At 33.4% G+C, this 14,372-nt stretch overlaps 2 protein-coding genes across 2 annotated transcripts; one reads left to right on the forward strand and one right to left on the reverse strand.

Annotated features, from left to right (window-relative positions):
* The first annotated feature begins 346 nt into the window (after window positions 1-346).
* Window positions 347-11,089, forward strand: LOC123883354 (zinc finger protein BRUTUS-like At1g18910). The gene is made up of 12 exons (XM_045932130.1): window positions 347-1,115; window positions 2,238-2,456; window positions 3,396-3,590; window positions 3,668-4,017; window positions 4,188-4,419; window positions 4,857-6,544; window positions 7,429-7,647; window positions 7,745-7,882; window positions 8,737-8,971; window positions 9,052-9,111; window positions 10,634-10,705; window positions 10,804-11,089. The coding sequence occupies exons 1-12, from the start codon at window positions 819-821 to the stop codon at window positions 10,903-10,905; spliced, it is 3,807 nt and encodes a 1,268-aa protein (XP_045788086.1). The 5' UTR covers window positions 347-818; the 3' UTR covers window positions 10,906-11,089.
* Window positions 11,090-12,362: 1,273 nt separating this feature from the next.
* On the reverse strand, window positions 12,363-13,952 carry LOC123883355 (LOB domain-containing protein 27-like). The gene is made up of 2 exons (XM_045932131.1): window positions 12,772-13,952; window positions 12,363-12,512 (listed from the first exon to the last, which is right to left on the reverse strand). Exons 1-2 carry the CDS (start codon window positions 13,569-13,571, stop codon window positions 12,410-12,412), a joined length of 903 nt encoding a protein of 300 aa, XP_045788087.1. The 5' UTR covers window positions 13,572-13,952; the 3' UTR covers window positions 12,363-12,409.
* Between the last annotated feature and the right edge of the window lie 420 nt (window positions 13,953-14,372).

The raw sequence follows: 14,372 nt of genomic DNA on the forward strand, positions 1-14,372 counted from the left end.
TATTTCTATGAATAATATATACGGTATAAACTTTTAATCAAGTAATAAATTTAATAAATTTATATTTTTTTATAATGTTATACAGTATTTATGGACCATACATCAGTCGAGAAATTTGTGCATATTAACGTGCCCGTAAGATTAAAGAATTACTCCTATCAATGGTAGAAGCAGCATGAAAAAGAACTATTTTGAATTTCCAGTTAAAAGTAATTAAAAAATGTGGAGGGAGACAACGTGGCGCCGTCCAGCATGGAAGTAACCCCACAGTAGAAAGCATGGACGTGGCCATGACACTGACCCACAACTACAACAAACAAAAACAACTCAACTGAGTAAGCTATGAAGAAAAAAAAACTTTGAACGAGACAAAAGCAATTAACAAATAATCCCTTATTTTCTCATTATTCAAACCAAACAATCCCTTACCCCAGCGCGCGAATTAACAAAAACGCGCGTCCTCATCACGCTTAATTATATAAGTTAGTTAAATCACTTAACAGGCAAGGTTCATGCCACTCTCTCACAAATATCATATCAAAATCAAATAATCAATAATCTCAAACCTCCAAACAAGAACTAACAAACAATTCTTCACCGTTGGTTACTACGTCTCTTTCAAATCAATTTTTCATTTCTTCAATTAATTAATCTCTCACTTCATTGTTTTCATTTTTTAAATCAATAAACAATTACAAAACCTAAGCAACTCAACGAGTTCAGAGATAGATAAATCCAATGCTTCTCTGCACTCAGAACTTCCCTTTTCTCTCTCTTTCCGCCGTTGATGATCGTTACTGCTCATATTTTCGCCGTAGATGGGAGGCGGAGATCCTTCCTTGTCGGATATGGAGGAAGAGGAGGAGGAAAACGATGTGAAGGTGAACGATTCAGTTGACATTCTTTCAACATTTCGAATCCTTGATGCTCCTATACTTTTGTTCGTTTGTTTCCATAAAGCGCTCCGTTTTGAACTCGATCAGCTTCGTTTATTCGCTGATACGGCGTCGTTGGAGGATGATCCGCATCGTTACCGTGAATTAGTTGTTAAGCTTCAACAGAGATTTCAGTTTCTGAAAATAGCTCTTAAGTATCATTGTGCTGCTGAAGACGAGGTTAGTTTGTGTTTTTATTTTTTATTTTTTTCTCAAAGTTGAAATTCACGCTGAAAATAATGTATATATTTGGTTCTGCGGTGAGAAAAATTGATTTCGAGGGGAATCGATCGATTCTGACTAAAATAAAGTTGAAATTAAAGTGATTTATGTTTAAATACATTCATGTAAAAGTGAGTTGAAAAACAAAAAAATTGAGTGTAGAAATCAATTATAGAAAGCTTCAAATAGAATCAATTCTGAAGACAAAATCAATTATAATTTAGAAAAACCAAACATGTCATAATCAATTCTACACCTCTAGTGTCAACTTTGGCCCCTATAGAAGTGGAACTAAACATATAATCATTTCATAGTCATAGTTTGTACGCATAGTGAATTAATCTTATGTTAGTTTGGGAAATTTAACTTCAAAGTTGAATAGTTACCTTATGAGTAATTTTGCTGATTCTTGTCTGTTTTTGTTGATTAATAGTAGCTTAATTTCCAATCCACTTGAGTTGGTCTGGTGGTATTGGCTTGAGACCTGAGAGTTTGCTTCTCCTTAAGTCTCAAGTTCGATTCCCTCTGGTGCCAATTTGGATGGGCTAATTTAGCTTCTTCAAAAAAAAAAATAGTAGCTTAATTTACAATTTCATCATTATTTGAACTAAAATGGTAGCTATATGGTTCTTATATCTTATGTGCTAAAACACCTTACTTCATTAAATCAATTATGATAAAGAAACTTGTATTGGTTTAGTCAAATGAATTAAAGAGTGTAATAGTTTTATAAAATAATTCTTATTAACTATTTCGTGTTAATCATTGTTACACGAATATGCAAGTAATGCAAATATTAATTTGAAGGTAGAATTGAAATAAAATAATAATGATGTACTCAAAATATAGAGTGACACTTATTTTAATGAGACAGAAGGAGTAGTTAGTAATAATGATGTGTTGAAAATAATAATAATGTAATGTAACAATTAACATGAGACAGAAGGAGTAGTTCGTAGTATACAGCTATACGCTCTCACATGCCTTTGTGTGTGACAAGGTGTGTGCATTTTATGATTGTTTACTACTACTTTTTAAAGGTTGGAATCCAGAATATAACTTGAAAGTAATTTTTGGCAGATTATCTTCCATGCACTGGATACACATGTAAAAAATGTTGCAAGTACATATTCCCTTGAACATAATAGCACCAATGGGATGTTTGATTCTATTTTACACTTCTTGGATGAGCTGATGGCCCCTAGTGATAATATTTTCAAGCTGTTCCGAGAACTTGTATACTGCATTGATATCTTGCAAACCTCCATCTACCAACATATGCTGAAAGAAGAAGAGCAAGTAAAAAAAATTCTATTATCAAGTTCATGAAAAATTACCTAGTTACATCTTTTGTTCTTGTTTCATTTTTCAGGCATAATGCATTCATGTGGTTATTTTGTCTTTCTGACTATGCTTTTGTTGCTTTAGTTCCCATTTATTTGAACCTATTGTGATAAATACATGTTTCACTAAATGCAGCTTAAATACATTTAATCTATTTGTTCATATTTTTTTTTGGACAAGAATCTATTTGTTCACTTGAACACTGTAGATGATAATTTTGTGTTGTGTTTCATAAGTATAATTTAGTTTATTCGTTACCTCGTTTTCCTTATAGGATATAGACCATGGTACTAAATAGTAAATGAAATTGTGATAGGAAGTTACAAATGGTCACTAGTGTCACTTTAATTAATAGAAATTTTCCCCTTCCCCAATATTTTTTTCTTAATTGGTATTATGTATTGAAGCCAATAAAAAATTAACTAATTAATAGCTAATAACTACTGTTATAACTATAATTTAAATAAAAACAGCCTAAAAATATAGGGTAAAATGCAACCCCACCTCCTTTCCCTTTTTCAACTTTGGTGTCAAATCCCTCCATCTTTTCCCAGGTGTACAAAAAAAGAAGACATTAATCTGACTTGTGAAAGTGATTAAGCCGGTGTCAATTAGGCTTGGCATACCTAATACCTTTCCTTGTGCGTGTGCATAAAATACAGTTTTCATGTAGTTAGTTGCTCAGCCATCTACGTTGTTAATGACAGTTATATATTAAAGAGATATGAACCATGAAGCTGATTCCAGGACAAGGAAATGTATGAAGGGGGTAAAACACGAAAACAAGCAATACTTAGAAATCACTTCAAGATGTAAATTTTTGCATGAGCATGTATTTGTTGATACTTGAGTTTTGATTATCATACTTACTATAAAATTTATCCACTGTCTCAGGTTTTTCCTCTGTTGATCCAAAAATTGTCTACTAAAGAACAAGCCTCACTTGTGTGGCAGTTCATATGTAGTGTTCCTATAATGTTGCTGGAAGAAATTTTGCCATGGATGGTATCTTTCCTTTCAGCAGATAAACAAGCAGAAGTTACTCAGTGTTTTAATGAAATTGCACCAATGGAAAGAGCACTGCAAGAGGTTAGCCAAAGTTTATTACTGAATACTGAATAAAATTTTAAGTACGCCTTTTTAATAATTCAGATCTAATTGTGAAGGTTTTGGTTTCTTGGCTTGGAAGCAACAAACAAACCCTCACCCAGACATATTTTCAGAGTGAAGAACTTCAAGGCTCTCATGGATTCCTACGTATAGAAAGATCATCTGGGCCGAGTTCTTGCAATGAGAACTCCAAAGAAATTTCAAGTCAGAGGAAAGTGAATGGAAAAGAAACAGAAGATGGGGTGAACCAAGTTAAAGTTCTTCATCTTTGGCATAATGCCATCAAGAAAGATTTGAAAGAAATTCAGCAAGAACTTTATCTAATGAGAAGTTCCAGCTGTTTTCAAAATTTAGACTCAATACTTATCCAACTAAAATTCTTGGCCGATGTCCTCGTCTTTTACAAGTAATATTTCTGATGGTTTTTTATTTTTTGGTGTGTGGAATCTGACTAATTTGGTTTTTGGTTTTTAAATTTTAATTTTGCTGAAGATTTTGAAAGCCCATCCTTTTCTTCTATCTTTATTATTTTTCTTCTCCATTGTCCAATTTCTGAATATAATTTTCTGATCACAGCAATGCTTTGAAGAAATTCCTTCATCCTGTACTGAACAAACTTTACGATGACCGGTTTTCCAAGTCTACTGAACATTTTCTAGGTCAAAGTCACATTGAAGATATACAACAGTTGCTATTCTATAACTCAGAAAATGGAATGCCTTTGACCAAATTTGTAGAGAAGCTTTGCGGAAAACTTGAATCATTTGTATCAGCAGTCAACAAACAATTTTCTCTTCAAGAAATTGAGGTATTCTATTTAAATCCCAATTATTTTTTATTTTACCATGCAAGCTAAGGAACAAGAGAACATCATATTAATAATATATGATGATGGTCCTTAACCTTTTTTTTCGCCAGTTTAATTAATTATGCTCATATTGTGGTTTTGAAACCATACTTGATTGTACAAGTATTATGAGATGAAAATGCTTTGAATAGACGAACCTATCCACGTATACTGACAAATTAATTTATGAAGTTCTCAATGGAATGAAATATTTGTTAATCTGAGTGAAAAGAACAAGAAATGAGAGAAAGAATAAATCTCCATTTTTTCGAGAAAAGATGAATTTATGGTTATATCTTAGATCCATATTTATCCACAAGTTTTATTTCTTCTATTAAAGGATGCTACATGATAACATTTCAAATGTTTTCCATTCTGACACCCTTATTGTTTATCAGGTGTTTCCTATCTTTAGAAAGAACTGCAGTAATGGAACACAAGTGAGGCTTCTAAGCTTGAGCTTGCATATGATGCCACTTGGGTTACTAAAATGTGTTATAACTTGGTTCTCAGTTCACTTGTCTGAACAAGAATCCAGGTCCATTCTCTATTGCATAAAGGAAGGAAGTAATTCTGTCAGTAAAGCTTTTGCACCGTTGTTACATGAATGGTTCCGCATCGGTTATTCAGGTAAAACCTCAATGGAAAAATTCCGACAGGACCTGCAGCATATGTTCAAAAGAAGACACTCTTTTTCATCTGAGAAAATGAAGGAAGTTTGTGAGGATTCATTCTTAAATTCCAACAAGCAGCCACATAAAAGTTGTGGAAAGAATTGTATGTCCTATTCCTCATCTTCTGGATCCAAAAATGCGAACAAGTATGAGACACCATACTCCACAGGAATTAATATGCACATATTTTTCCCTGCCACTGCTATGAAGTTAAATCAGCATCCAAGATTTCATGCAGAAAATCCTTCTTCTGTTTCCTTTCTTAATGATCCAAAACCAATTGACCTGATCTTCTTCTTTCACAAAGCTATTAAGAAAGATTTGGATTACCTAGTTCTTGGCTCAGCTCAGTTAGAGGAACATGGTGAGTTGGTTACAGATTTCCGCAAACGATTCCATCTCATATGTTTTCTGCATCAAATCCATAGTGATGCAGAGGACGAGATAGTTTTTCCAGCCTTGGAGGCAATAGGTCAAGGCAAAAACATTAGCCTTGCCTACACCTTTGATCACAAACATGAAGTTGAACACTTCAGCAAAATATCTCGCATTCTTGATAAGATGGCTGTATTAGATCTTTCGGTTTCTACTACTGATTCAAAGATAAGGGACAAGAGACTGATAAGGCGTCGTGATTTAATCAGGAAGCTGCAAGAAAGGTGCAAATCAATGCATAAGTTACTTTCTGATCATATAAACCGCGAGGAAATAGAAATTTGGCCAATAATTAGAGAGTTCTTCTCGAACCGGGAGCAAGGGAAGATTGTAGGATGCATGCTTGGAAGAATAAGAGCAGAAATATTACAAGATATGATACCTTGGTTAATGTCATCTTTAACACAGGAAGAGCAACATGTTTTAATGTTCTTATGGTCCATGGTTACTAAGAATACAATGTTTGATGAATGGTTAAGGGAATGGTGGAATGGGTACAGTTTAGCCAAGGCAGGAGATGGATCAAATGATGCCCCTCTAGAAAATGTTGAGCCACTTGAGATTATTTCCAAATATTTGTCTGAAGAAGTTCTTAATGAATTACAAGCAGAATCATCTGCCAACGAAAGATTATTTTTTTTGCAGAAAGATCATATTGGCAATAATTTTGAGCTGTCCAACTACAACATTGATGACAGTGTTGAGGTTAATTATGCAGAACAAAATTTTAGTCAATGTTCAAAATGCACAAATCAAGTTCATGATATTAAGAAGCATGTCTGCCATGAAGTACCAGATACCATAAGTCCGATAGATCGTGAAAGTCGGTCGATTCAATATTTTGACAAGTCTGGGCATTATGACCGACTTCTGAAATTGAGTCAAAATGATCTGGAGAAGGTAATAAGAAGGGTATCTCGTGACTCGTGCCTAGATCCTCAGAAAAAGTCATACATAATACAGAGCCTACTAATGAGGTTGGTCTTACTTGTGATTTTCCTAATGGTTTTTGTTATAGATGTATTCAAAAACTATGTGCTTTTACCTAACAACTTAGCTCTTTGGGTAGTTGGTTGTTGAAATTTGTTTTATCTTCTCAAGTTTTGGAGTAACAATTTAGGAATATTGCCTAGATTGTTATGCTACAATAATTGGACAGTTTTAGTGAAGTTCAGCTTCAACTATAATCAAGATGTAGACAGTTTCTTACCTAATTTTATAATGTTATAGGAAACAGTTCCTATCTATAAAAGGGGTATTGTGTTCTGAGTAGAAGATGAAATCGGAACTAACTACAGAGAAAGGACAGAGCTGAACGTGCTCCTCACCAGGGATAATAACACTTCGTCCAAGCTAAAATCTGAAATTAAACTGAACAGAATATCCCTCTCTCGTTCTGTTACATTTCTGCTTGTACCTCCTATATTCTCTCTCATCTATACTCTCTTTCTGTGACTAACCTTCCCTCTACACCTACCCCTATTTTTGGGTCAATCCCTCAACACCTATATGTTTTTATCCTGGTTGCAGTTAAGCTCTAGTGGCCTGGGCCTGCAGGTTTAAATATGTAAGCCTTCTTAATCTTGGACCAGACCTGTACTATATTCGAGTCCATGGTCCTATTAGAAAGCAGTAAACCACGAGTATCAAATGAGTCTTTCATAGTTGCACGTGAATGCATTTAAGTGTTATGTTGCAAACCATTGAACCAATGATATTTATTTGCTAGAAGTTAGCAGGCTATTTTTTTTTTGAAGATGGTGTATTCCTGCTCGACTAATTGCATCTGTCATTCATCTATTCCAAGCCTATGTTAGACATACAATTGAGGTTTTTAACATAACTTTCCACGTATTTTCAGCCGTCGGATTATTAGACAGCAGATATCTTCTATGGAAGCCAATATCAAAAGCGATGGACAAGAATTCCCTGGGAAACATCCATCTTACAGGGACCCTCTCAAACAAATCTATGGTTGCAAACACTACAAGAGAAATTGTAAGCTTTTTGCCCCCTGTTGCAACCAACTTCATGCTTGCATACATTGCCATGATGAGGTATCAGATCATTCAATTGACAGGTAAGCATAGTATGTGCTCTATGTATGTTTTATTTTATGAGTTGGGGAATTTGATTTTTCATAATTCATCTTTGACAGATTGCTTAAATGTATGCAGGAAATCTATTACGAAGATGATGTGTATGAAGTGCTTGGTGATTCAACCAGTCAATGCTACATGCTCGTCAGTTTCTTGCTGTAATTTATCCATGGCAAAATATTACTGCAGGATCTGCAAATTATTTGATGATGAAAGGTAATGTAGCTTAACTGGTTTCTTTATAAACTAACTTTTGACTTTATTTCAGAGAAGCATATATGTTTATTTACTTTTGAATTTGTTTGAGAGAAATTGTGTCCTAGGCCTGCTAGTGCCTTATTTATGGTATAAATACCATAATTTAAGGAGATAATTGGAGTCTATGAAGGAGATTATAACTACTAAATGACATCTCAAACATAAATGCAGTTGACTAAATGATAATATTCTAACAATTTTGTGTTTCAGTTAAGATAGGATTGAGGACACAGTTGACTGCTTAAACATTTTTGGGTGACAACATTTGATGGCCAAGGATCCTCTCAATTTCTCAAAAGAAACGGAGAGCTCCACTATATAGTTTAGGGTCATAAAGTTAGACATTTCTAGAATGAGTGATATAATTAGGCTTTTTATACACCCACAACCGTAGTAATATAGTTCTCCATTTATTTTGAGAAATAAAAAGGATCTCTACTCACAGTTGCTTTAGTTTTATAAATGTGAGAATGTTAAGTGAGTGGCAACCGATAAGTGAACAGTGTGCTATCAGTTATAGGTGAATGTAGTTATAGAATGCCATTGGGCCAGCTAAGAGTGGATAATATGCCATCTTAATGTTTTTCATACCTATCGAAGGCAGGTTTTAGAAACTTATGGTAAGATGACCTTTTTACTTTGTCATCCAAAATAATTGTATTGGATATGATAATGAGAATTAAAAATGGGGCATAGTTTAACATATTTCAAGTAATCTCTTTATTCTTTTATCTTTATGCTAAGCTTTCAAATTGTGTTGCCACATATCTTCTTTAAAACTATATTGACTAAAACTCTGGCTTTCTTAACAGGGAAATTTACCACTGTCCTTATTGCAACTTATGCCGAGTTGGAAAGGGTTTGGGTGTCGACTTTTTTCATTGTATGAGTTGCAATGCTTGTATGTCTCGTTCTCTCATGACACATACATGCAGGGAGAAATCTTTAGAGGAAAATTGTCCGATTTGTCATGAATATATATTCACATCCTGCTCTCCAGTAAAAGCCCTACCATGCGGTCATGTGATGCACTCAACATGTTTTCAGGTACTTCCTTGTATTTTTTCCCTCACAATCATGCAGCAAAAACAAAGATAACTTTAGTAGCATCTGTGGTGGACTTTCAGGAATATACTTGCTTTAATTATACCTGCCCAATATGTAGCAAGTCACTTGGAGACATGCAGGTCAGTCAATATTTGTCACCACATATCCTATATTAATATATGTTGTTCATATTGCTGCAAATATATTTTGCCATGGTAATGATTGTATATGTTTCATCACTTACATTACATTGCTATATATACTGGAGGTTTTCTAGAAGCTTTCTTGCAGTCCGATCATCGATCTTTAAGCAGTTTATATGCACCCGACAGTCCTTTCCCTACAGCAATTTCGCGTATAGTTTCATCCGGAACTATATCCTCCTTGTCTTCCGAGTTAGGTTGCTAAAACTTTTCAGTAGTGGGGGCATTATTTACGTATAAGTTTATAATTATTTTTTGATTCTCTTATTCCTAAAGTTAAGAAAATAAAATAAATGTTTCAAAATATAGATTTACCAACAATAAATTGATCTAAGTGAGTCTTTTGGTCCTTTAAACATGCGGTTATATATTTTGCGACCAAACTCCAAATTAATAGTGAATTCTTTTCTTAAAAACGGATGATTAACAGAAAAAACAAAAACAAAAAAAACAAGAGAGAAATAAATATCTTCAATGGAATATGGGATGCATGTTACATATAAATATATGTCAACAAAATAATAGAATATTAACACAGTGTAGGGAATGAACATATATCATACAATGGTAATGAAAATTTTAAAAGAAAAGTGGGGGCATCGGCCTGCGTAACCATCCACATAGCTCCATCCCTGCTTCAGTCCACCCACCAGCCTCGTCTTTCTTCTCCTCGACAGGAACATTTGCATCTTCGTCATCAATCATGAAAACATCTTCACCTTCTGGCTTACGTGCTTTTTCATTAATGTGATGACGCCAGACAGATTCTCCCATCTCTCTAAAGACTATCTTATTTTCTCTTGACTTTCTAGCTGTAGAAATTTGATAATCAACAGTCTCATTACTAGGATTTGAGGAGGCAATTACAGCAATAGCTTGAGGATAGAATACTCCTTTATTTCTTTGGGGTCAAGTAATCTAATATAAATCCGACCCGGTGATTATAATGGTTTACATTATAGGATGCCTTACATTATAGTCTTTTAACTGTTGTCGGAGGAGAAAGAATATTCAAAATAATAAAATTATATTGATGTTGATGTGAGTATATGCTACAAAGATAACACACTAATCTTATTTATACTAGATTTAGGTAATACTACTTATTAATTACTGTAAAAAGTGTAATATTAATTAAATTAAGAAAGTAAATTGTGAAAATAAGCACATATAGAAACCAATTCCAAGAGACCAGTTAAGATGCTCTACCAATGCATTGAGTACATAGATTTTGATAGCATAGGCGATTGTTTTTTCACGTTGAATATTGTATTTCAGTTCTTATATCATTTTCAAATCACATTGTTATTTCACATACTTGAGAACTCTTGTGCAGCTGCTCAAGATTCAACTTGTCTGTTTGAAATAGATGAACTATTAAGTTGGATCTTAATGTTTATCATCGGCACTCCATTTATCTTAGTAATCATCTCTCTAAAACTATCAGAATGCCTTGCAGGTTTATTTTAGGATGTTAGATGCGCTATTGGCCGAGGAGAAAATGTCTGACGAGTTTTTGGGTCAAACTCAGGCTAGTCAACTGTTGTTCTTATTTCCCGTCTCATATTAAACCTTAGATTTTGTATTGTTTTGCCAAAACATATACTCTAATCGAACCTATATCTGCAGGTTATATTATGTAATGACTGTGAAAAGAAAGGAGCAGCTCCCTTCCACTGGCTTTACCATAAATGCCCTTGTTGTGGTTCCTACAACACTAGAGTTCTATGATTCTTCCAGTGTGAGCATAGATGTTTGCCTCTCCTAGCTTCTTTGTATTTAAGCATTAGATCATACTTTATTTTTAAATTTTTAGTTCTATCGCTTATGCCAGAATTATCCTCCTATAATGTAAAAATAGTTACATTGTTACCTATGAAATTTAATTGTTTTAAAATCTTCCTTTGCTGTTCAACTATTCAGAATCATCATTGCAATTTCAGTTTGAAAATCAAGAAATGATATTCATGACAACTTTCTGCTAGAATATATTTGCCGTCTACTTTGTTTTGGTTATGCTTACTCATTAAATGCATAGTGTGGATAACACCTTTATTGTGTTGTATCTTCTAATAATGCCGAGAAGGGTGAGAAGTTATCGGATAATCCGAAAGCTAGAGGAATATGGATGAGCCTCATTAATAAACCGTAAATTTTGACGCATTTGATCAAGCTTGCATTTGACAATCAAAGTGACACAATATAGGATTAAATATTAGTCCATAAAACCACGACTTTATAAAATCATTGTTTATATTTCCTCCATTCAACAAAATAGTGTGGTTTTTGTCTCTGATGAATACTAAAACACATTCCTGTTAATTGTAGAGGTTAAAATGAATAAAACTTTAATAAGAATTAACTTGAAAAATAAGTCACATTTTCTGAAACAGAAAACATATTTAAATCAAAAGGGTATAATTTTGTGTGGTCTTAATTGAGAAGCATTGGGATTTATAGAAATAGTGTCTTATACAAAGTGACATCAGAGACAGTAATACATAAAGTAATGCATTTTCAGTATTTTCTATATTTTAAATATGATCGAGTGACCTTTCCAATGATACAAGTTTTTTATCCGTGTAGCTAATCTGAATTAATGGGAAAAGTTGTAGTTGTATGCTGATTATATCTCCTTTATTTTAAATAATGAAAATAGCAGCTGCATTAATGAAACAAGCACATCTGAAAGGAAATTCAACTATGCATATTTTTAGTAATCGACATCTTCCCTTCTTTTACTAATGATATGACTTAAGTTAGGTCCCTGGTCCATCTTGATCTTATTTATTTATCTTTGTCATGATGTTTCAAATAGCTTGGATCTTTGACAGCATAATTTACTTTTTCATGCTTGATGTGTTTGACTGCATAATCTGGTTTTGTTATCATTCTTTGCAATAGTGACTATTACATAAGAAGGAAATATATAAAATTGCTCTAAAATATTTATGCAGTTTATGTTATGATGATAGATAGTAGATAAGAACAGTCAAATATTCAGTATAAATTGATGAAAAGTGTTCTATCTGGATATTATTCTTTGCCTTCTCATAACCAACACAATTTGATAGATAATGGAAGGTATCTGCTTCTATTTCGAATGTTGACAAATGAAGGATTGGAAACTCAATAATGACAAGATTACCAATTTTTTTAAAAAATAATCCAAAAAGGAATGGAAAAATGAAACCTAGTTCATCTTTTCATTTCGTTGAAGGCAACACAGTACTGATCAATTGACACTGGTAAGGCTGAAACAAGCAGCTGCACTCTTCAGTTCATTCTCAGAAACATGCTCTGTGCACTTTCTTGTATCTTTCAGTGATTCTTCCGAACTGCAGGCAGAGATGTACAAATATCAAATATGAGCATTTTCATTTCATAAGATTTTGATATATAATATGCAAATGATTATCAATTGCCAACTATATCTAATTTCAACATTAAACTTTAATCTCATTTTGTATGAATTCGCTTGTGGAGGTTCAAATTGGAACAAACCCCCGACAAGACTACCTCTGATGAAGGGAACTTGTGCATTGTTTGTTTTACTGTGTGCTTAATAATTATGACATAGTTAATTGATCAATATACCTTGATTCATAAGCCTCCTTAGAATAAATGTATGATTGCCTATCATCAACTGTATCAAAAAATGAATGCATTTCATCATAATTATCTTCAACAACTCCTTGTTGGACAGATGACAGTGGTTGTGACTCTGAGGCAACCAACTGATGAGGTTGCATTGTTATTGAATTGCTATTGTTACTTGTGTAAGGGCACTGAATCCACAAATTAGGATTTGTAGCATTATCCTTTGAATCCATGTAAAGGGGTGAGTTATTATAATCCACACTATTGCTGTTGGAGTAGGAATGTTGCTGAGATACAGACAAAGGAGCAGCCACTGTATTATTGTTGTTAATATTATAACTCTGTGGTTGTGGAGTTTGATTAAACAGTGCAAGCGCATTAGACGAACGCGGCGCCATTCCCAATTCTAACTGTGAAGTCACATCATCATGAGGTAACTGTTGTTGTTGTTGTTGCCTACAAATTTCAAGCTGTTGATAAACAACATGAAGTTCTTCTTCCATCAACCATATTTGATATTGTAACCTGCAAATTTCCTCCCAACATCCATGCACAGGATACTTATCTCTATAATTAGCTTGAATGATAATAGAGTCCATGGCTACTTTTTTCTGACTAGGTTCCAAATATTTTAGTATTTTGACAATGTTGCTAACTCCAAATAGTTTGTGAACATTGAGAAATATTTTTGGTTGGTCTGCAGGGAAATATGGAGCTAAAAGGCACTCAGGTGTGCATTTTCTTCTCTGGAATTTGCATGCTGCACAAGCCTGTGTTGTACCACCCTTAAGGGTCATTATTATTTCTTTCCACACCCAGTGAGAAAGATGCTGGAAAAAAATTATGATCCAGAATGAATGAATGAATGAATGAAGAAATTAAGGTTTGAAGGTGTGTGGATGAATATGCATTTTTTTGATGAGCTGCAAAGGTGTCTCTGTCTATATTAACGTGTGGATCTGTTGGGTATGGTAAGACTGAGTAAAAGTGGACAAATGTTTGGAGGAGTTTGTTTTCAAAAGTGATTCTGTTAGAGACAAAATAGGTGTGAAGAGAATGTGGGAAACTCCTAAGTTTTGGGGTTGCCATATACTTCGGTCATGTCTCACTAACAGAACAGTTATCTATCTATTCTAATTTGACAATAGTACTCTTACTGGAATTACAAATTATAAAGAAAGAAGAAAAAAAAATGTTGCATCCACAATGTTTCAAATAATAACTAACATTACATTTTTAGTCAAAGGAAAAAAAACTAACAAGATTTTGAGTTTGCTTGATTTGTAACAACTAGAGGTAATGGTTTTGTGTTGCACACATGCCATGCATGGTTTTAATTATATTTTAGTTATAATAATTTTTTTATTGTTTTTTTGTCAATTAGTCTAGTGGCTAGAAAATTCACCTTAAAGGTGAATAAGTGGAGTGTCCGAGTTTCCATAAAACTAATACAACATAGGAAATTTTATTAATGTTATAAGTTATTAAAATAATTAAAAAAAAATCATTTTATTTTTTTTTATTTTATGAATGTTATAAGTTATTATTAAAATAATTTTAAAAAAATCATTTTAATGTTTTTTAAGCAATATCGTTAT

The sequence above is a fragment of the Trifolium pratense genome, linkage group LG5 (genome assembly GCF_020283565.1).
Source record: "Trifolium pratense cultivar HEN17-A07 linkage group LG5, ARS_RC_1.1, whole genome shotgun sequence".
In the NCBI taxonomy this organism is placed as follows: Eukaryota; Viridiplantae; Streptophyta; class Magnoliopsida; order Fabales; family Fabaceae; genus Trifolium; species Trifolium pratense.

What these genes read in the sequence shown, in the direction of transcription:
- LOC123883354 (XM_045932130.1), top strand. Translation starts at nt 819, where the DNA reads ATGGGAGGCGGAGATCCTTCCTTGTCGGATATGGAGGAAGAGGAGGAG. An exon ending in ATACAGAGCCTACTAATGAG is followed by an intron (nt 6,545 to 7,428) that starts GTTGGTCTTACT and finishes ACGTATTTTCAG; the next exon opens with CCGTCGGATTATTAGACAGC. An exon ending in AGTCACTTGGAGACATGCAG is followed by an intron (nt 9,112 to 10,633) that starts GTCAGTCAATAT and finishes AATGCCTTGCAG; the next exon opens with GTTTATTTTAGGATGTTAGA.
- LOC123883355 (XM_045932131.1), bottom strand. Translation starts at nt 13,571, where the DNA reads ATGACCCTTAAGGGTGGTACAACACAGGCTTGTGCAGCATGCAAATTC. An exon ending in AAGGAGGCTTATGAATCAAG is followed by an intron (nt 12,513 to 12,771) that starts GTATATTGATCA and finishes CTCTGCCTGCAG; the next exon opens with TTCGGAAGAATCACTGAAAG.